The sequence below is a fragment of the Alternaria arbusti genome (assembly GCF_024043155.1).
Source record: "Alternaria arbusti strain BMP 1465 chromosome Unknown scaffold_1, whole genome shotgun sequence".
NCBI lineage: Eukaryota > Fungi > Ascomycota > Dothideomycetes > Pleosporales > Pleosporaceae > Alternaria > Alternaria arbusti.
The window spans coordinates 1973418-1994381 of record NW_026249941.1 but is presented as its reverse complement, the minus strand read 5'-3'; the positions used below and the strand labels follow the sequence as shown (position 1 = coordinate 1994381).

The window sequence follows — 20964 nt, the reverse complement described above, 5'->3', positions numbered from 1 at the left end:
GACGCTGCCCAAACACCGAGCGTGGGACCTTTGTGTTGAAACAAGACGCTCGAAGCGTCCGAAAATAAAGCTGTCAAGTTACAGATTATTTTGAGATGAAGGAACGCGAAGATTGATTGCAGTGCGGGGGACAAGGCCAGGACAAAGAGGAGAAGATGCGAGAAGGTTGTGCAACACGTCGCATCGCCAGCGGCACTAAGAGCTGGGATCTCGGCGACTGACCAATCATGGACGCGACATGTGGCTCCCTGATCATGCGCCACTGCGAGTGACGTCGGTTTCAGGGAAATCAAGAAGGGACAAGGTCGTGGCAGCATCATCGCCTGCCAGCCTGTGCGGAGGCATAAAGAACCAGGCCGCCGCTGTGTTGCAGGCCTCATCGAGCCTCTCTACACCCAACTGCTGCAAACAACAAATACCATCGACTTTCGGTAGCGAAGATATCTGCAGCCACAATCTGCCTACCCGCTCCGTAGCCCCTGCAGCCATCCATCGCGTAGCCGTAGCGCCTCTCTACTATCAAAATGGTCGCACCCGCTCTTGTCCTAGGCCTGCGCGGCGTACAAGTCGTCTTCAGCATCATCGTGCTGGGTCTTACAGCCTACAGTATGTTGCACACAGACCATTCGATGCCGTAGCGTTACTAACATGTCTTCAGTTGTCGATGCCTACGTCACCTGGGTGCCGGCGAGCGTCGCCTTCATGCTCTTCACTTCCATCTGGACCCTCCTGGCTGTCGCATATCTCGTCCTAGCACCAGCTCGCTTCCCCGCTGCAGCCCACAAGTTTGCCATTGGCGGAGTTGAGTTCATTACTATGATCTTCTGGTTCGCCGCTTTCGTTGCAGTGGCCACTCGATGGGGCAACAACTGGTGGGCTGGCCGCCAAGGCACTTTCTACAGCTGCGGAGTCGCTGCGATCGTCTTTTCTGCTTTCAACTGGTATGAAACCTCAATTTCACCCGCGACTGTGTACTGACATACCACAGGGTTGCCTTTGTTGCTTCGACCGTGCTTGCGGCGCTGCACATCCGCAGCTCCCCCAGGAATGACACCGCTCCTGCGCCGAACATGGCCGGCGTCTAAACGACGATTCTCTGTCGCGCGATTCGGTCCAGACCAGCTGTTGGTCTTATAACTCATGATACCCATATCTTTCCTAATCTTACTCTTGTACACGCGGTTAGAATGTAATGTCCAGCGTTCGTGTTATGTACGGTGCGTCCGAATCCCCGATACCACGTTTATGATACATGCTCTTAAAGCGTCCCGAATAATGAGATTCTTGACTTTGATCTACTAGTTGCCGATGTCAGCTACAGTTTTGGTGATGATTGCCACGACGGGTCTGCGGCAACCGCGACAGACAGCGCCCCACCTTTAGCGACGCCGCCGGCCACCAATCTGGAGATCATCGACCCTGCTTGAAGCAATCGACGCTTACTGCAGAACTTCGTCAACTCCAGATATTCGAATCTCACCTCATTTCACCCTTTTTTCTTTTTTGCTGCCTCTCCCAACGATGCGTCGGCTGCAAACAAGCGGTGCGCTACCCGACGCGAGTCATCATTTCCTCCTACGCGCATGCATGCGAATCGGCAACGAAGCCAGCGCTGGTCGTAGGCCCTTGGCCAGCGCCGCATTTACGACTTCCACCCGCCAAGTTTCCGGGAAGTCTGACCGACAGTTGAAGCGCGTACCGTGGATGCCGTTCATGCTCAGCAACAAGAGGGAATGCCTTGTGGAGATCTCTTACCTTAAGTACCGCTTGGCTGGGATGCGGTACATCCGACTCTTCCTGAGTGCTGTTGGACATTGATGAAGCACCCACCAGGAATCAGGATTACCATGCATTGGGGCTAACCTACCCCGGGAAGGACTCGGTGGCTGGCCCACTCACTCTATCTGTCTCGCGTGCATGTTCGGAGCAATCCCACGCGCTTCCCGTCGATGAAGTACCCACACACGGACATATTGCTTCAAGAACATCAAGCTACGGGCTTGGTCTAGTTGGTTGTGGACTCTATACGAATTTGATTGCCATGCTGACGCCCCGACGCTGTCCCAGAGCGTGATACTCGTGCATCAACCCCCGCCTGTCGCTTCGGTAGCTACGACACGAGCATTTGCCGCGTTCAAGCCATCGCTACCGCTTAATCCTCCTGATATTCGCGCTTAGTGCGTGCGCCTCTGGATCATCATGAGCCGACGCTGGATGCTTGTATCATGGGACTGGACATGATCTTCAAGTCCTGGCAATACTGCTGTTCTCTCCAGGGCGTGATCTGACAAGCAAATCATCACACGTCCCATCAATTTGTAGTTGGACCCCAAATATGTTCGTGCCTTGCGAGATTGACCGTTAATTCGCCATAGGACAAGATCCACGGTGTCGGGTCAACATTTCCTGTCCGTGCCGTCGGAAGAGCATGACTAGGCGCTGCCTCGCTAAAAGTGCCACTGCAACTTCGAAGTGCAACACGAGAGCAGGTCACGTACCAGCCAACAGGTTAAACACAGGCTCGAAAAATGCACTTGCAAGCAGCAAGGCGTTCGTTCGGGCTCTTCTGAGCTTTGTTCGGGATGATTAACACCCGATAATTGGAGGAACAAGCCCAATTTAACCGGCTGCCAAGGTATGCAGCTAACGCGCCGCGACGCTTACCCAATATAAGATGCAGGTTCGGTATTACGGTCGTGTTCTCCGCCTTAGCCCAGGTAGGCTACGGAGCATCTGGGGTAAAGAGCCGGGGTAGTGGACCGCCCTTGAGCCACGCCGTATTATAAAGGGTAAACCCCAATCTGCTCGAGCACCAGCAGCCTCCAGCGCTTCCAACACCGGCATCATGGGTCTCCTCAAAGCTCAGGATGGTACTTCCGACCCCATCATCACCCGCATGGTGGAGCAGGACAAGGTGCGATGGTGGAAGAAACCGAATCTGCGCATCATGTACATCTGGCTCTTCTGCTGCTGCATGGGTGTTGAGATTACCTCTGGTTTCGACTCTCAGCTTATCGGCACACTTCAGTTTTCCGTTCCATTCAACACATGTAGGTCAAAACTGTTGCAGCTTTAGATCCACAAGGCTCACAGTCTCAGATTTCGGAGAAGGCTACAAGGACTCAGATGGCGAAGCCAGCATCGAACCCAAAATCATCGGTTTCATGTCCTCATGCTACCAGCTCGGTTCCATTCTTGCAGTTCCGGTCGCACCCTGGTTGAGCCAAAAGTACGGTAGACGCATGTCTATCTTCGTTGGTTCCGTCATTATGGTCATCGGCGCTTTGTTGCAAGGTTTTGCTCAGCACAGTACGTACACAACCCATCCACATACACAGTGGCGGCGTATCTAACGCATTATCAGTTGGGATGTACATCATCGCACGTATGCTGCTTGGTTTCGGTATCCTCTTCGCCATCGTCTCCGGTTCTTCCCTGATCGGAGAGTTGGCTTACCCCAAGGAACGCCCATTCATGACCTCGCTCTTCAACGCCTCTTACTTCATCGGATCCATCCTTGCCGCTGCCATCTCAATCAAGACAACCGAAATGGTTGGAAACTGGGGCTGGCGAGCACCATCTCTGCTGCAGATCTGCCCGTCCATCCTCCAGATTTGCACTGTTTTGTACGTTTCTCCGAACGAGTTAAGAGTTCCGCACTGACTTTACTAGCCTGCTACCCGAGAGCCCACGTTGGCTTGTCAGCCGTGATCGCGACGATGAAGCTTTCGCCGTTTTGACCAAATACCATGCCGAAGGCGACGCCAACTCCATCCTCGTACAAGCCGAGATGGCCCAGATCCGATCCACAATCAAACTCGAGATGGAGAACTCAAGTCGCTCGTGGATGGACATGGTTCGTACACCTGGTATGCGACGCCGTGTCTTCATCTCTTGTTTCCTCGGTCTCTTCACCCAGATGAGCGGAAACACTTTGATCTCGTACTACCAAAATCTTCTATTCAAGATGATGGGATACACCACCAAGTACGCCAAGACGCGCATCAACATCGCCAACCAATGCTGGAGTTTGATCAACGGTGTCACTATCGCCCTCGTCGTCACTCGATTCCGCCGTCGCTGGATGTTCATGCTTTCCGCTGGATCCATGACCATGGTCTTCATGGCCATGACCATCGCTTTCCAGCGTCTCCAAGTCGCCGATGCCAACGGCACCAAAAATCAGGCTGCGCAAATCGCCTCGCTCGTCTTCTTCTTCGCATACTCGCCCTGCTACAACATCGGTAACAACTCGCTCACATACACTTACCTCGTCGAACTGTTCCCCTACGCCCAGCGTACCATGGGTATCGGTGTCGAGCAAATGTTCGGCAAGCTCGCCGGATTCTTCTCCGTCTACGTCAACCCTATCGCTCTTGACGCGATCCAGTGGAAGTACTTTGCCATTTACTGCGGCTGGATCACATTCGAGTTCTGCTTCGTCTACCTCATGTACCCCGAGACGTACAACCGCACGCTCGAGGAGCTCGCTTTCTGTAAGTATACGACGAAGATTACTTGTATCGAGCTATCGCTAACGTATTTCCAGTGTTCGAAGACAAGGAGTTTGCCGACGAGGCTGTCAGAGCCGTCGAGAAGACCGTCAACCACGGCCACGACGACGGAACGGTTACCGAGCACGGCAAGATGGAGACTACTACTATCGAGCGCACTGCTTAGGCCGTGTTTTGTCAACAGTCATTCGCTGTCCATCAATCTTCGCTACATAGTGTACGCGCCTGAAGCTATTGTTGCTTCGGTGAATCTAAACAAGTTTCGCGTCCACGATTATGCGAACTGCCCAATGTTCACGTGCATCCATTTCTTTTGTGATTGACTTTCTCAAAGAGTGCGTCTCCTTAATCATTGTCAAAGAACAAAGAACGACGACACGCTAATATCGGAAATCCGATGGTCGCAACAAGCATACCAAGGTTGGTGGCTGTGCTCAGGTCTTGACGCTACGACACTTCGATTCGCCGCGCCACGGTAAGCGCAACCAAGCCCACGCCACCCGTCGTCCCAATCTTCAACGTCGTCATTACTGCCGTATCTATTTTCTGTACTTGCCAGAGTTGCTCCTGTTGTTTTCTTCGGGCACTACAGCAAGCGCATCAGGGGTGAAAGCAAGTACACATGGAGTGGTAGAGCGTAGTCACGTGACGCTGTGCAGCAACCGTGCCAATCTTGAGCATTGGCAAAAGATTTAGTATTTCACAGCTCAGTCTCAGCAGCTTCTTCTGTTATCTCCTAAGCCGCGTCTCTTACATTACTCTCCCGCTCAATGAGTACAACGTAGTCGTCATGACCAGCTAGTTCTCTTTCGCCGATCTCTAGATGCGCTTTCTCTGGGTCGACAGGTCCTCCTCTGAACTCAATGCCTTTTCCCCTCCTTTCACTATAGTGCATGTTTTGTATCTCTCGTTATCTGAGAACCTCAATGTCTTCTTCTTGGCCCACTTCAGCTTCGTCGTCGTCAGTGCTCTCATCGTCATGGTTTTCATCTTCGGAATTCTCGTCGTCCGTATCACCCTCACTGGCACTCTCCGAATCGCTAGTGACACCGTAGAGCTCGTACTCTACTGCCCTGAACTCTATCCTCATCCTGTGAAAGTTCCATCGATTCGCATCGGCGTCGTGTCTTTTATCGATCCTTGTCTTCCAGTCCACCATCGCATCACGGAATGTTGTGTAAACAGCATCGGTGCGGTCTACAATGGGTTCTGTATTCTCCAGAGCGTAGAGGAGGTACGCAACGGTCTCTCTGATTGGTTTGGTAGTGCATTTGCTGTGGTAAAGATTGAAAGCTTCTATATCTCGTCTAAAGTCAATCGGTGGAGTAGGTTGCGTGAAGGTAGACATCTGAACAAGCTTGTATAGATCTTACACCTCTTCAAGAAGGTTATGGGGATCAGTCAGCTAAGTAGAAACAAGGCTATGTATGAGGATAAGGTCAACATGTTTGCTGCTTACAAGACTTTAAAGGTCGTCAAAGCCGCACATATCGTGAACAATGAGCACATCAAAGTTCAATGCATAGCACGTCCGAATGTCGCAATCGACTAGTAGCATGAGATTGTATTCTGCATGGTACTGACAGAAAAAGAAGTAATGCAATGATATAGCGACGAGCTCAGACCGAGCAGCACAGAATGCAAACGAAACTGGCGGTTACCATGGGGACGTGCCCAGGTGAAGAGAGCCAACTCTACCTTTGCAAATTGCGCGTCGTCAAGCGACCTCCACAACAGCCTCACGCCTGCCTCAAAATTTCAAGAAATTTTGACGCTCACATACTAATCTGATCATCTTCAGACTCTCGCCTCGCCGATCCAATATCATCATGATGGATCTAGCATCCCAACTTCACGAGCAATTCCGCCTCTGCGGAGGGCAGACGTTCCTGCCTGAGAACGAGATCGAGACCACCTTCGCGGTGTTGTACGGTGCGTATTCTCTGAGTATTCGACATTTGCCTTGTCTGCACACTAACATCAAGTTCCAGGCGAGTCCACCGAGAAGGACCGAAGCGACTTCGACCTGCTGTTCCGCGGTCTGAACCAGGACATGTGGGACCTGCAGCACGAGCTGTCGGTGAACACAGTGGGGTGGTGGTGGGCCGGGGTCGCAGCATCCCGTCTATACGACCGCCTGAACGGGTTCATGGACAAGTGGGTCAGGGCATTGGCGAACGGCAGCCCCATCCTCGTCAAGGGCTTGCCTCCGACCATGCCAGGTCCGATGCTGTCGAAGTGGGCGAGCGACTACGTCGCCAACTCCCCTGCACCCTCCGCGCCTCCTTCCGCAACACCTCGGGAGAGCAGGAGGATCCCTGGGGAGACGAAGACTGCTCGCCGGGCCCGCACCCGTCGTGAGAAGCGACAGCGTGAGGCAGCCGCTCTGGCCAAGAGTGGTGCATAGTACGCTGGTGGGCGGCGCTGGCGACTACATGTCGGCCTCAGGATCAGGATGCTCAAGCTGTATAGACAATAAGTACACTACGTAGTCCCATATCATAACCGGACTTACCTCACTGTCCAAGTTCAAGCATTCACATGTGCTTCCCTATATTTCCTCGCTTTTCTCAACCTAATGTACTCCTCCAGTGTAATTTTCCGCACAGCTGGAATAGCTACATCCTCAGTGGCAGGAATATTTGTCGTACTGACATTGCTGCCTGGCACTGACTTCATAGCAATACTCGCAGATGTTATAGCGTGGGGCGCTGATGTCGTATCCAGGGTCGGTCCTGTAGTGATCGTCCGCTCACCGTCGCTGTCATGGATTATAACAGGCCCGCTCATATTGAGGGGGATGTCTGTTGCATGAGCCTTTGTAGAGAACAAAACTAGTCGTCTCAATGTTAGCATGGTCTTCGCTGCCTCTTGCTCTTGCTCGGTGTGACGTTCGCTTGTTCGATCAGGCCTTCCAATGCGGTGATCAACCCATCCCATGCGACTTATACTTTGATGAGATCTGGTAGTAGCAGCGGTGTCTTGCTGACAGCGATTTGAGATCGTGATAGTGGGAGTATTTGGTGGATTATCCGACATCTCGCCAGCTTTGTAGATTGGATGGAAGAGTTCTATGGGTCATTGAGGGCTAGCGGAGTCAAAGTAGTGGAGAGAATACGGCTGTTCAAGCCACTATATTACAAAGTCTGTCTAGGCTTACGGCGGGCTATATTCTCCCTACCGTTAGGCAAATCACTCAATCGTCGTGAATAAAATGGGTGGCCGCCTAATTTGCATTGCGTGAATTGAGTCACTTTTTACTAGATTCCAAAGGTGTGTACATGAACAATTTCTCTAGCAGTACTTGACCATCTTGTCTTCTCCCAAAGAGGTCTATTACTCCCATTGTTCAATACCCCAGAGCTCGCTCTACATATCCTCTTGCCCCATAGCCATATCTACGTCCTGCTGCGCTCGCGCATGTTCGAGTTCCATTTCTTTGACCCTATCGTCTGCAGCATTCTTTTTCGGCCGAGTACCAGTTGCCTTGTAGCTTTTAGAGAGGAAAGTCTTCTCACCAGCAAAATCAGCTGGAAACGCCTTAGGAAGGCTCGGGGGGTTCAGCAGTGCATCAAGCTCCTTCGCTCGACGTCCAGAAGCGCTGTCGTACTTGAATTTGAAGTCATTTTCCGCGGATGGCATGAAACCTTCGCCCTCATCCAATTTCAAGGGCTCAGGTGTCGGTTGCTCAGATTCGATGATCTTTGAGGATGAGTTCCCAGCTCCAGGAGCAGCGGCAGTCTTGTTTCGTGTTGAACGACGAAGGGGTGGACTCTCGCGCGGGGTCTCTTTCTTAGCCGAGTTAGTCGACTCCAAAGTCCCTCCAGAAGCGGATGGATTCATGAGTCTTTGCACAAAATCCATGCTCTCAGGATCAGCAGTGATGTCGCTGTTTGCCATCTCCCTCAGGATGAATGCAGCAGTGAAATCATTGTTGTCCACATCATTACCAAGTGTGCTGCGCATAGCGCTTTCACGCTCACCTTGAGCAGGATGTATGTAGCCTTCCTGTTGTTCGAGCATACCTAAGAAGGATAGCTGCCGCTGATGTTCGAGTTCTTTGGCTTGCTCAAGATTGAAAGCCTCCATTGGTTCGTCAGCATCCGGAGGTTGGGTCAAGCTGTCTACTTCCTTTACAACCAATATTCTGTCGTTTGTAATTCTTAATCTTGGCAGCTTCAGAGCAGGGTGTTGTCCATGGAGTCGAGGCAATGCTTCCTGCGCTTTCTGCGAAGTCAGGAGACGCCTGGACTTTGAGGGTCTCTTCCGTGTCTGCTTTACTAGGCGTTTCTGGGTGGGCGTTGCGGAGTCTTGTACCAGAGATTCAGCCAGAGCAGCCTCCAGCTGTTCCTCTTCGGTTAGAACTTGATCCCGAGAAACGTTATCCAGATTGCGCGTAGTACGTCGGACCCATGTGTAAGTTCCACCATGGCCGCTTCCAGATCTCTTTACACGTTGTAAAATATGAGTCGTGGACGTATTTGAAGGACTGACATCCTGTCGTTCGGGTAAAGCGACCCTTTCTCCCGCAGGAGCCACCTCTACTATCGATCTCGAAGCCGGATGGCCTGGTTCGGTCTGGTTATTTGCCCTTTCCTTTATAGCTCGCCGTAGCGAAGTACCTTCTATGAGACGGGGCATGTTTGGTCAGTAGTTGTGCGTTCTTACTAAGAAACAAAAGTTTAGAACATGGACTCTGGGCTTTTCAGGACAAGTGGTATGGGAATGCATTCACATGCGTACATACTCTGTAATTGCACAGTGCTGACCCCTAGGGCAACAATTGGTGTGAAACAGCTTGAGATATACGTTAGTTGCCCAGTATAAGCCCAGTCACATTAACACTTACTATGAATTGAAGGAATTGTCGGAATCAGGATACAAGAGGACCTGCGAGTACATCTCAACCCGATATTAGACTTTCATCTATTTCACTGCAGAGGCCTGTTTACCCAGATAATCCCTCAGCAAGTGGAGGTCCTGGATGACTGTCTTTGCTGCTAGTAATCATTAATCGTGATCGTTCCCATCACGATCACCGACTCTCAACTCAGTCCTCCAGGCTCCGCCCAATCTTGATCTTTCCAAGACCTGGGCTCCCCTTGCATAGTTCGTTCTTTCTGAATGGCCCTCTCAGGAAACGAATCAGGCCAGCCGTCTTTGCGCCAATGCTGCAACCTCCAAGTTGAGTGATAGCTGTATGGATCGTCGTGCCATTCGATGCGTGGCTCTGCATACTGGGGGTCTATGGGCGAGAGTTGTTGCTTGTTCTGGAACACAGAAGCAGAGGGTTGCGCTTTGGTGATCCCTAAAATCACCCTGATCTTGTAGTCGGCCTCCGTAGTTACTTCCAGGCGGTTGGCTTCGCGGATCTTTTCGATGGCTTCGTCGAATACGGCAAGGGCACTGCGGCGGTCTCTTGGTGAGCAGATATCGCTGTCGTGATCGTTTGGTATCTTTTTGGTGAATCGCAGTCGTTTCTCGCGGAGACCACTGGCTATTGTGGTAACAGGGTCGTCTTCTAGAGGGCCTTGATACTGGAAGTCGCTCATAGAGAGGCCGGTTTTCCTGATCGGTGGGGGATTTGGTGGAGTACGGCGACCACCTGAATCATGTGGGACGCTGAACGCTTTGGGCATTAGGGATGTATTATGGCAAAGCAATCGTAGGAGTAGAAGAGGCAGAGGAGGGTGGTAATAGGTGCGGGTTTTGAGACACAGCTAGGCAACAAGACTTTATAGGGTCAGAGTGGTATTAGATTGTGATCGCGCGCGATTCTTGATGAACGTGACTGCAGAACAAACGTGCGGTACTGGGATAGGATCACGAGAGAAGTGAAGCTTTCTCATGTTCAACGATTGTCGCAGTTTTGGGGTAAGAACAGACACCGACACTCACTGCCCGTTATGAACCTCTCAGGTCTTTTATGACGTCAGGTCCATTCCCAGAGCGGAAGTTGGACTCGTTGTCTCTTGCCCATAGTCCACCTCTTTAGCAGGTACTCAGTCCCACTTGAAGAACTTCTCGTCATCGTTGACCTGGTGCATGAACTTTCTATGAGGATATTAGGATCGCTCGTTTGGACCAATACTGCGCACTTACTGCCTCTTGCTCAGCTTCCGAGCTCTGTTTGCAACAGATCCCGTCAGAGAAGACCGCCTGACAGCGTGCCTGCTGAAGATCATGACGAGTGACCCCTTCTCGACCCTCTTCCCGGCCGTCTTCTCGTCGCTGGTGCAATTTGTCTTTTCGCGGAACCCAAAGCTCTTGTAGTAAGCCTTAGTACCAGGCTTGTTGAACGACCCATCGTCGAAGCGGAGGTCGGCGGCCTTGAAGGATTTCGCATCCCTGCCGTAGTGTTTGATGGGATTTGCCTGAGCAGGCGAAACGGAAGACGAAATGGCGAGCCAAGGCGCTCGGATTGGAAGTGCCACGGGGCCTTGACCTAGACCTGTGACATTGGTGTCAGCATCAGTAGTCGCCATGGTGATGTTGAAGAGGTTCTGGCGGAGTTGATGTTGAAGAGGATGGAGAATGCTGAGATCGTGAGAGACTTAACGACGTGTGAGAAAGTCAAGTGAACGGTGACGAAAATCCCTCTGCCGGTGAAAGGTGCTCGTCCAAATCAGGCCTATACGCAGACCCTCTTTCACAGCCATGCACTTACGAAGGGATCGCGACACCCGTACACCTTGTACTCATATCGCATCCTCGATCTATCTTGGAGGCTCAAGCTTGACCCAATATGAAGTTCTTCATTACGCACACCTGTCTTCAGCAGGCTACACCTGGCGCTTCCATCGCCAGACCTCTTACATGAATCAAATTATCTATTTAAATGGGCCTGAGCCGCTCTAGTCCGGATGGGGTGTTACAATCTCTTGAACTTCCTCCTCATTGTCGCTGGCGACGTGTTCGTCCCCCTGGGGAGCGCTGGTTTCCTACACAATGTTAGCGCCGCACGGACAGCATTAAGAGATACGACGTACATTTCTTTGCGGGGCGGAGGATACGAGACCGCTGATTGTTGACGGTGGCGGCGGAGGCGGAGAGGGTGGAACAGACACGGCGGTCGAGGTGCCGATCAGGGGTTGATTACTCTGCGCAGGAAAGGCGCCGAGGGGAGTTGGCCGCCCAACAGGCTGTGAAATCTGTCAGCTGGGCACCTTCATACACACTCGAGCAAGACTAACTTGTTGTCCACCTTGGAGTATTGCCTGGACGCTTGAGTACGTAGGCAAAGTCGTGGCAAAGGCGGTTTCGATCTCTTTCGCAAGACTCTGTGGGTCACCTTGTCGTGCCTGACTCCTGTTGATGATGTCCTGAAGGGCTATGGTGATAGCGTTGAGAGCTCCACGAGCTGACTGCTCAACGAGGGCATAGTCTTTGTTCTTGTCGTGCGCTACCTACTGCGTTAGATTGCGTCTGGCAAAAGTTTATCATTACTTACCGAGGCCATAAATAGAAGTGAGCGCAGTTTCGTCGACATTTGAAGTGTCGTCTACTCCAGGCTCGCCGTTGTCTGCAGCCTCGAAATGATCGTCGGGGCTGCTGTCGTCTTCGGGCTCGACGTGTTTTCCAGGCTCACCGCTTTCCGATTTGTCGTCGTCATCTTCGTCCTCTGAGTCTTGTTCGCTAAAGAACTCCTCGTCGAAGCCCTCATCCTCTTCGCTGTCATCAGGCGGCGGCGCCTCCGCCTGGGCGTCATATGCATTATCAGTGGCCTCGGACTCGTTTAGCCAGTCTTGCCATTCTTGACGGGAATTGAAACCTTCCTCCTGCCATTCTGGGCGCTCCTCTCGGGAATTTGTCGACTCCGAGCTCTGATTTGACATCTTGGCTAGACGTGAAAGACTGATAGATGACCCGGGTTGAATATATAAAGGAAAGCGTGGTATTGGTAACCATAATATCTTGCGTGGCGCGATATCGCAATCTGCAGTTAGGCAATGTTCGCAACTAATCGCTGTGTCACACCACGTTAGATCGAAGGCAGCTGATAGCCGCGTTAATGAATATACATGTGCTGGAAGGGTGACTGGAGTACATACAGGCTGATGCCTCATTAGGTACAACCCTAGTAGTCTGACTTGCCACAGTCTCTAGTTCAAGGTAGTGAAATCGCAGGGAGGTCAATGAATGACAGAATACTCAATCCCGTTTTAGTATAGCTATATGACCTGCAAGAAACAGGCCTGATTCGAGGACTTATAACCACCTTGAAGATTGGCTCGCGGTTTGCTACACTGAAGTGGATACATCGAGTAAACACTGATACGTCCATAGCAAGCAGATCCTGTGTGCCTGCTGCAAAAAACAGCAACCGATCGAGCGGTCGCACCATTGGGTGACTTTCTGACTGCTTTGGCATTCGCCTTTTCTGATAGATCGTATTGACGCAGGCGGACGTATACATCTGCTTGATGGTTTGCGTTATCGACGTGAGTGGCTACGAGGTCAGCATCGGTTCCTTCCATATGATCACCACCTGTTGCATCGCGTCTCAAATTCATCACTGCTTGGGACTGTATTTCCTTCAAGACTCCACAAGATCTTCCATCATTCACTTCATAGAGACCACCGAACAGGTCCAGGTGAGGGGAAGGTGCTCGCTTCGGTGTTATCGGATATACGGGCCAGCTGCTGTGAGCGTACCGTACACGCATCGTGACCGCGGAATCATCGCCAGTTTGGGCTGCAGAATCTATACTGAGTACCGGAGCTGATGGAATGTGACGAGGAAGAGAGGGATCGCAGACGCAGGGAGTCGTAGCGGCGATCAGCTGATCGTCGGAGATTGCCAGCTGTTCCTCCGATACATCGCCAAGAGGGCAGGAACGCCTCATGCGGCGTCTCTCGCCGTTGCACTATGTAGTTCGCGTCTTGAATGAGGGTGTCTTTGTCGATGCTGTAGATACTGGTCTCAAAGCCATGCTACGCTGATGCCCCGCGACGCGTGTCCCTCAGCAATACGAGGCCGCGCCACACCAGGCCTGTTCCACGCGTCTCGGTCGGGCCTAGGCTCCCCTGAATGCGGGCGGACGTTCGCAACGCGCTTTTTCTCAAACATCGATCGGGCCATTGCGATGGGGTGAAACACGTTGTGGCCATCTTCGATCTTGATCTCTGTACTCTCCCTTAGCTACTAATCCGACAGATGCCACACAGCAAACGCTAGCGACCATGTCGTCTTACCGGAAGCACATGCCGCGCCCGGCCCGCCTCGTCTTCAGCGTCATCCTCATATATGCCTTCTTCTGGGTCAAGGGCTGGCCGCGCACCTACGACGACGAAGAGCTCCCGCCGAGCAAGCGCCCGCAGCAAGAGTCGAACCTCGGCCCGCACCAGGTCGACCATGACCAGCTCGTCGTCGCCGTCACCACGACCGCAAACGACGTCTACAACAAAGTCACGCCTCTCATCCTCAACACCAACGAACAAGACCACGGCACGCTCCTGCTGTTTTCGGACCTACAAACCCAGATCGGAAGATGGCCCGTCTTCGACGTCATCTGGCGCTACAAATCCGACTTCATCCAGAAGACGAAGCAGCTGGAGCGATACCGCGCTCAGGTCGACTATGCGCGGAGGAGCATACCCCTGGCCAAGTTGAAGAAGGAGGACCCAGAAGAAGAGAAGAGGGAGATGGAGATCCTGGACAAGTACAAGATACTCGAGACAATGGCGTCTGCGTGGGAGTACAGGCCAGACCGCAGCTGGTATGTCTTCGCCGGCGATGAGACCTACGTCAACAGGCCAAACCTACTCGACTGGCTGAGTCAACACGACCCAGACGCGAAGCACTTCTTTGGCAACCCACCTGCCCCAGCGACGGCGCGCGTCCCCGATCCCTTCGCCGCCGGAGGCACGTCGTTCATCCTCTCGCGAGGAGTCATGCTGGAGCTGTTCAAGAAGCGCAAAGACTTTATCCAGAACTGGCGGGAGCAGATCGCGGACCACACGACAGCTTTCGACCTCGTCGCCAGCGCGCTGCAGGCCGAGGTAAAAATCACCTTTACCACAGTCTGGCCCAGCATCTCTGGATTCGACCCAAGCACTGTGCCTTTCTCGCCTGCCATATGGTGTGAGCCTATCTTGTTGATGCACCACATCACACCGGACATCGGCAGCGATCTGCTCAGATTGGAGAAGGACCGACCCTCGGACCAGCCCACCCTGCGCTTTGCAGATCTGTGGTATCGCTTCATGACCCCGGAAGATTTGAACTATACACGCAATGACTGGGACAATCTGTCCTCCGAATCCTCGAACAACCGATGGAACATCCTTTTCCAAGGCGGCGAACATCAGGACGCGGATCGCGCTGGGAACGGAGAAGCGTCGCCAGAGGCATGCCAAGAGTCCTGCGACAACAGCAAATACTGCGTCCAGTGGTCCTACTCCTCGGTTAATCAGAGGAATTGGAACGAGAACCCGCCGACTAAGTGTCACCTTAGCAGCAGTGTACGCTTTGGGACACACAAGGAGCCACAAAAATTAAATATCGATGGAGAAAGGGTCACACTCACCTGGAAAAGCGGATGGAAGAAGGACAAGTTCAGTAAATGGACCAAGCAGCAAAGGTGCAAGGAGCAACAGCAGTAGCTCCGTAGTCTCGTCGTTTTTAGCGTTCTAGCGGTATTCTTATCTCTCAAATCTCAGCCCGGCTGTGTTCCTATCTCCAGTGCTTCTTGTAGTTTGGCCAAGCCCGCTTCAGTTCCGCCTCAATCCGCTCACCCCAGCTCTCCTGCCTGGTCTTGACTACGATCAGGAGCCGTTGCAGGATGTGTGCAACCTTGACTTCATCGACCCCAGCACCCAGGCCCCTCATCACCGCGCCCACCGTGACGTCCGTCTCGTCTCCAGAACCCACGTTGTCTTCGACATCGCCATCATGCGAACTCAAGGCCTTTCCGACGTTCCTCTCCACATCGCCATCCAGTCCAGAAACCACAGGCTCATCCTCCAGGACCCCGAGGCCCAGACCAACTTTCCTCGAAGCCATCTCCAGATCTTGGAACCAACCCTTCTTCGCATTCACCACGTCTGCATACCCGGCGGCGACGAAGTAGAATCCGCACAGTGCCTTCAAATTATGCAGACCCGGGCGCTCGACATTCTCTTGCAGATGCGCCCAAATGCTTGTCAGGGCGACGCGCTCGTTATCGCGTCGTGAGAGACTGATGCTGCGGCGGAAGAGCTGGATATTGCCCTCGCTTGTCATGTATGCCGAGACTTTGTGTGTGAGGCCGTCGACGACAATGTGACCGAGGAAGAGGGAGTGCGAGGAGAAGCCGACACGGTCGTAGTCAGGCCGCTCCCAGGGCATGTCGTCGACATCAAGGAGCGCGTTGTAGGCGTCAGGGAAGCTTTCTTCCGCGATCTTGACGATTTCATCGTAGATGTAGGCGCCCGGGGGCTGTGTTTTCGCGCTTGGGGCCATCGTGGAAGGTATGTAGTTGGTAAAAGGATGGCAGAAGCTGAGGTCAAAGGTCAAAAACAATAGAGCTAGTAAATCTCAATTCGAAGTCACGGTGAGTTGCGTTTGCAGTGTGACATCATTGCCGCATTTGGTCTAAAAAGTGAAGGTGAAAGCGCATTCTGGGGAGCAAAAAAGAGCAAAAAGTTAAACCTAGTGGAAGTATCTCCATAAGATCGCACTTTAGGGGTATCGAACTGCGAGCCGATAGAGAGCTTTTTGAATCAGTGGTAGTATCGCCATAGACGGCTCACTCTCAGCTATGTGTGCTGTTCGATGGGAGATTTCAGATTTAAATTGTATACATAACTATTTCGATAGGAATGGTGATTCAACTGCCTGAGCCTCATACGCTGTCGCAATAAACGCGTAAATACACAACCACTAGATAGGACGTCATTCAAGAATGCCATAGAAGATGTCGCACGCGAGTACTCCAGTGCACGTGCACGTGTTCACGCTAGCGGCAGTGGACCGCCTGATCCTTCCCGGAACAAGCAACGCTCCTGCGACCTGCATCTCCTTAGCCTTATCATCAATACCCCGTCCATTGCGATATATCTTGCTGTAGTCCAGAGTAGTATGCACCAGGCTTCTCTGTATGCTTTGTCATATATCTTGAGTGTAGGGGGTCGAGCCTCCGGCGACGCGTTGTAGCTCAGACGCGCCAACATTATCGCGCGGCTTGCTGGCAACAAGGCCCGTGATCCTTGCCAAACAATTGATCAGACATCAGATACACTGGAACGCGACACAGACGGCTATCCTCGGCGACTTATCACCTTCCACAAAAACCGGAAAATGTCCCTCCAGACAATTCGAAAGCTAATGGCCAAGGCCGGCGCCGACTCCTGCATGGATGCACTGCCACCAGCGGATTCCCTGACCTGGATTGAAAATGCACTGGATGAGGCGGAATCCCCAAGTCTGTTGATCGGAAACGTAGGCAACCGCAACGTGCTGACTTATCTGCTGCTATCCGGCGGTGGTTGGGAGGTTCGCTACTGCCTCAGAACCATTGGCGATGACCGCGCGACCTCGACGCTGCCATCAATCACCGGAGATGAAGCCATGACGAAGCCTCTCATCGTTCCGTTCAAATACTTCACAGATGGAACGAAGAGCAAGAAGCGGATGCTTAGCATGATTATACGTTACTACTTCCTTTTGCAAGGTCATATAAGCAAAATCGATGCGTGGAACGATGACTTTAGTAGGCGGTTATCGTCTGTGCTGAGAAAGGTCTACGGGAATACCGATGGAGGCCATGGGACCTATAAGCACCCCCGAGAAACAGGCGAGACTGTGGAGGAAAGCTCAGAGCCGGAAGACATGGAAAGCCCGAATGAATTGTTGCCTACCAACCGGAATGGCGTGCTAAACGCGCCCGAGAGCAACGTCACATACGACACCCCACATGGTATGAGCTGGGACGGAAATCCAGACCTGCAACGACTATGGGCGTACCTCGCTGAGCGCGGCGCGTTGCGACTCTTGGAGAATATTCCCGATGCTCATGACATGGAATTCTTGGATCAGACGTACATACTAGAGGCCCAACCGAAGAAACTGTTTGTCGGGACCCATGCGAAGACAGAGCACAGAATTTATGCCTACATGGTACGAATAGCGCAGCGGGGTTTCCATGAGATCCGATTTTACCTGGAAAGCGCTCGTGGTACCTACGCGTCAATGTCCGCCGAAGCTACAGGGAAGCAGCGCATCTTGCACCCTTTCAGCAAAACTTACCCCAGAAGTACCGGTCCAAGCGAACCACCTGACAAAGCCAGGTTGACGCTCATGGTCAAGTGGTATTTCATCGCAGCTGGAATTGCTACGGACTGCGTTTTACACGAAACCAAGGCCTACCCCGAGCGTCTCCGCTGCGCACTGGAGTACATCTCTGATCAGATGGGCCCTAGCGCCTTCAAATCATCGGGTACCGTACCAATGGATGACAGTATAGCAGATGAGAGTAGCGAAAGCTCCTACACCCCAGAGAAGCAGAACACCCAGTCGACGCTGGCCAATGAACCCACGCCTAAAGCGCCTCGCTTCCCGCAGGGCGTTGCGCGTAAGTCGGCCCCTTCAATCGCACGTCGTACAATTCCTCATGCAACAACAACGCAAAAGTCGCTGCCGAAGACCTCGTTTTCCAAGTCTGCCAGCCCCGAAGCAGATGCAACACCCACAGCCCCGCTGCGCAACTCCAAGCGCTCAGCCGAAGACGAAGAGTTCGACGCCCTCACCAGGCTGGTCATGCAGCAAAACGCTCTGACGAAGGACCTCAACAATGTTGATCACGAATTGGAGGTTATGGATGCGCGCTTCGAGGCTTTCCAGGAGAAATGGAAACGAGAGCGCGCAGAGTTGGAGAAGAAGAGAGACGAGATCGAAGAACGGAGGGCTGAGGTGAGGAACATGTTCAAGAGGCGGAGGACGCTCGATGTGGAGAGTGACTAATAAGAGCGTGTGATGGGCGGTCACGTGTGCGAACCATGGTTGAGCTCTCAGAATAACGAGAACTCTGGTTAGTTATGCGAATTCCGGTATATAGGCGCTTGAATGCAGCCCCATACATTCTTGATACGAATTATCTTCCATCCTTGCTGCGTATTCTTCTTAACAACCCGCTAGCCTATTGCACATTCAGCTCGAATATCAGTCGCCATGAACCTGAATCAACTCCTCAACCCGAACACACCGCCGCAGCGGCTGCTGAAGTCTACATGTGTTTCAAAGAGCGCTTCCCTGCACTCTCAAAGCAAGACCGCTGCGTCGCAGCAGACGGCGAGCCCTCCAGTATGTCAAGTGGCTCCGCGAGTCACCCAAGATTGCCTGCCTCTCGACTCCGCGGTCAAGCCAGTAGCGTGCCCTACTGAAAACCGACCTGAAGTGACTGGAGAGCCTTATGCCCAACCCTCGCAGAAGACGACAGCGCATTGTGGTTCATGTAGGGCTTCTTCACCTGCAAAACTACCACATACTCTGAACTTGTCAACGGCAGTCGCACCTCGACTCGAGCAAACACCCATAAGAGACGTGAACACACCGCCTGTTGCCGCGTCTAGTGTTACTTCTACTGCCATCATCAAGAAAACAAGGAAAGCGGTCAAGCAGGCTCCAAAGCGTCGCAAGAAAGAAGAAAAGCCCGCTTCGGTCACCGCAGCACCGTCGCACGAATCGACAACTCTTCGCACTCTTCTTCCTCTACTACTACCCAAAGATGCCAACGTACCCAAGGCCAATCTAGCTACACCTTCCAAGCAGATTAGTTGCCCTGTAGCTCCAGGTCTAGACCTAGATGCTGGACCTCGTAAACTTATTCCAGAAGTACCGCAACATCCTCTGGACCTACCCGTTCCGGACGCAAACGAAGCGAAAAGCAAGAAGCGCAAACGGGCAGCACCCAAATGTGACAAAAGGCCAGACCCGGCCTCTACAGGTCTACACGCCCGGCGTAAATGTTTCGGAAAAACGGAGGTTGTGACAGTGGGTGGGTGGGTAGCGTTCAGGAGGGTAGTGGCGTAGGCGTAACCTTGGAAGGCAAGGATGGTGGAGCAAACGCTTCTCGCGGTGACGCAGAATTCATTCATCTCGCGGTATAGTGAACCCTTCGGGAGTTGTATTGATATCTTGCCTCCGTAAAGATAATAGTAATTCGAGGTTACCTCGACTCGCAGTCACCTCAGATGCGCCGGGCTCATCCACTCAATTATATAAAGATCTCACACCCTTCCCTCGATGACACTTCCATCTTCCAACTCCTACATCCGCTCCCTAACACCTAACACCGTCATGTCAGTTGTGCCGAGGCGAGCCCAAAAGGCCCGCGTGGTGGATAACAGCGACTCATCAAGCCAGGCATCCGAAGACAACAGCCCCCCACCCAAGATCGACCCCAAGGCCAACAGAATTCGTCTTCACTACGCTGCCGAGAAGCCAGACAGACCTAGCGCGGGAGTCAACGGCAGATATGGCATGTTCTCTCAGGTCGACCCACGTCTTCCACCGCCTGCGACTCCGAGCAAGACGGTCGCGAAGCGCAAGAGAGCCACCTTGGATAAGACGGGTAGTAACAAGAAGTCAGAGATGAGAGACATGTCAGGAGAGCGAGAGCAGAGTCCACTGTTCGAACCGGAGTCTGATGGACGGCAAGATGCAGACACTGTTATGCTGAGTCCGCCTTCGACGCCATCAGCCAACGTGCGCCTGCCAAGCCGCAAGAAGGGCAAGCTTACCCTCGGCCGCCGTGTTCACAAGCCCATTGTCATCGAGAGTAGTTCTTCAAGCTCTGACTCCGATTCCGACACTCAATCCAACATCGTCGTAGCCACACAAGATGACCCCACAGCTAACACCACTAAAGAGCTAATTGCCGGTTCCATCCTACCTGGAGATGTCTCAGTCGTTGATGAGTACATCAGCGTTCTCAAGGATAGGGCCTCTTGTTCTTCCGAGATTGCTAAGCATGAACAGAACATCGAGGCACTTACCGAAGAGGAAGCCGCAGTATCTCTCGCCATCGCCGGACTTGCTGACACAGAGGAAGAAGAGTTTGCCGCGATTGCGCAATCATGCGCTCGAGGCATCCAAGAGGATATGGCAGACCCGGACATAGCTGCTGATATGTCTGCTATCCATGCTGCCGTTAAGAAGCGCAACAAAGAAGCGGAGGTGGCTCGTCAAGCTGTACCGGAGGTGATGGCCGAGAGAAAGGAAGAGCTGGAGGCGCAAGCTTCGGAACTTCGTTACAAGCGAGAGGGTTTGATGGAGGAGAGGTCGTACTCCCAGTACGAGAAGTTGGATGAGAGGAAGAAAGAGTTGGAAAACCGGGGTGGCATGGCCATGGCATTTGAGCTGGGCAAGAGGTCGGTGAAATAAGAAGGTGCAAGGGGACCTCGGTGAACTCGCATAGTACGTCCTGTGTAAGCCTGCACTGCAAAGAGATGCTATGTCAGCTGCTCAACC

The 20964-nt window shown here is 52.7% G+C and overlaps 11 protein-coding genes across 11 annotated transcripts; 6 read left to right on the top strand and 5 right to left on the bottom strand.

Moving 5' to 3' along the window:
* Positions 1–524: 524 nt before the first annotated feature.
* Positions 525–1085, top strand: J4E86_000718 (uncharacterized protein; the record flags this gene model as incomplete). Its single annotated transcript, XM_051441291.1, has 3 exons — positions 525–606; positions 659–941; positions 989–1085. 3 exons carry the CDS (start codon positions 525–527, stop codon positions 1083–1085), a joined length of 462 nt encoding a protein of 153 aa, XP_051307462.1.
* A 1760-nt stretch (positions 1086–2845) lies between these two features.
* J4E86_000717 (uncharacterized protein) lies at positions 2846–4680 on the top strand (the record flags this gene model as incomplete). Its single annotated transcript, XM_051441290.1, has 5 exons — positions 2846–3050; positions 3100–3309; positions 3365–3626; positions 3673–4496; positions 4550–4680. 5 exons carry the CDS (start codon positions 2846–2848, stop codon positions 4678–4680), a joined length of 1632 nt encoding a protein of 543 aa, XP_051307461.1.
* Positions 4681–6343: 1663 nt separating this feature from the next.
* J4E86_000716 (uncharacterized protein) lies at positions 6344–6921 on the top strand (the record flags this gene model as incomplete). Its single annotated transcript, XM_051441289.1, has 2 exons — positions 6344–6446; positions 6506–6921. The coding sequence occupies 2 exons, from the start codon at positions 6344–6346 to the stop codon at positions 6919–6921; spliced, it is 519 nt and encodes a 172-aa protein (XP_051307460.1).
* A 962-nt stretch (positions 6922–7883) lies between these two features.
* Positions 7884–8944, bottom strand: J4E86_000715 (uncharacterized protein; the record flags this gene model as incomplete). Its single annotated transcript, XM_051441288.1, has 3 exons — positions 7884–8539; positions 8643–8794; positions 8925–8944. 3 exons carry the CDS (start codon positions 8942–8944, stop codon positions 7884–7886), a joined length of 828 nt encoding a protein of 275 aa, XP_051307459.1.
* Positions 8945–9564: 620 nt separating this feature from the next.
* On the bottom strand, positions 9565–10153 carry J4E86_000714 (uncharacterized protein; the record flags this gene model as incomplete). Its single annotated transcript, XM_051441287.1, has 2 exons — positions 9565–9685; positions 9753–10153. 2 exons carry the CDS (start codon positions 10151–10153, stop codon positions 9565–9567), a joined length of 522 nt encoding a protein of 173 aa, XP_051307458.1.
* Positions 10154–10516: 363 nt separating this feature from the next.
* J4E86_000713 (uncharacterized protein) lies at positions 10517–10999 on the bottom strand (the record flags this gene model as incomplete). Its single annotated transcript, XM_051441286.1, has 2 exons — positions 10517–10568; positions 10617–10999. The coding sequence occupies 2 exons, from the start codon at positions 10997–10999 to the stop codon at positions 10517–10519; spliced, it is 435 nt and encodes a 144-aa protein (XP_051307457.1).
* A 369-nt stretch (positions 11000–11368) lies between these two features.
* J4E86_000712 (uncharacterized protein) lies at positions 11369–12349 on the bottom strand (the record flags this gene model as incomplete). Its single annotated transcript, XM_051441285.1, has 3 exons — positions 11369–11455; positions 11708–11916; positions 11965–12349. 3 exons carry the CDS (start codon positions 12347–12349, stop codon positions 11369–11371), a joined length of 681 nt encoding a protein of 226 aa, XP_051307456.1.
* Positions 12350–13697: 1348 nt separating this feature from the next.
* Positions 13698–15119, top strand: J4E86_000711 (uncharacterized protein; the record flags this gene model as incomplete). The annotated part of the gene is made up of 1 exon (XM_051441284.1): positions 13698–15119. One exon carries the CDS (start codon positions 13698–13700, stop codon positions 15117–15119), a length of 1422 nt encoding a protein of 473 aa, XP_051307455.1.
* Positions 15120–15189: 70 nt separating this feature from the next.
* On the bottom strand, positions 15190–15957 carry J4E86_000710 (uncharacterized protein; the record flags this gene model as incomplete). The annotated part of the gene is made up of 1 exon (XM_051441283.1): positions 15190–15957. One exon carries the CDS (start codon positions 15955–15957, stop codon positions 15190–15192), a length of 768 nt encoding a protein of 255 aa, XP_051307454.1.
* An 837-nt stretch (positions 15958–16794) lies between these two features.
* Positions 16795–18456, top strand: J4E86_000709 (uncharacterized protein; the record flags this gene model as incomplete). The annotated part of the gene is made up of 1 exon (XM_051441282.1): positions 16795–18456. One exon carries the CDS (start codon positions 16795–16797, stop codon positions 18454–18456), a length of 1662 nt encoding a protein of 553 aa, XP_051307453.1.
* A 1335-nt stretch (positions 18457–19791) lies between these two features.
* J4E86_000708 (uncharacterized protein) lies at positions 19792–20877 on the top strand (the record flags this gene model as incomplete). Its single annotated transcript, XM_051441281.1, has 1 exon — positions 19792–20877. The coding sequence occupies one exon, from the start codon at positions 19792–19794 to the stop codon at positions 20875–20877; it is 1086 nt and encodes a 361-aa protein (XP_051307452.1).
* Positions 20878–20964: the final 87 nt, after the last annotated feature.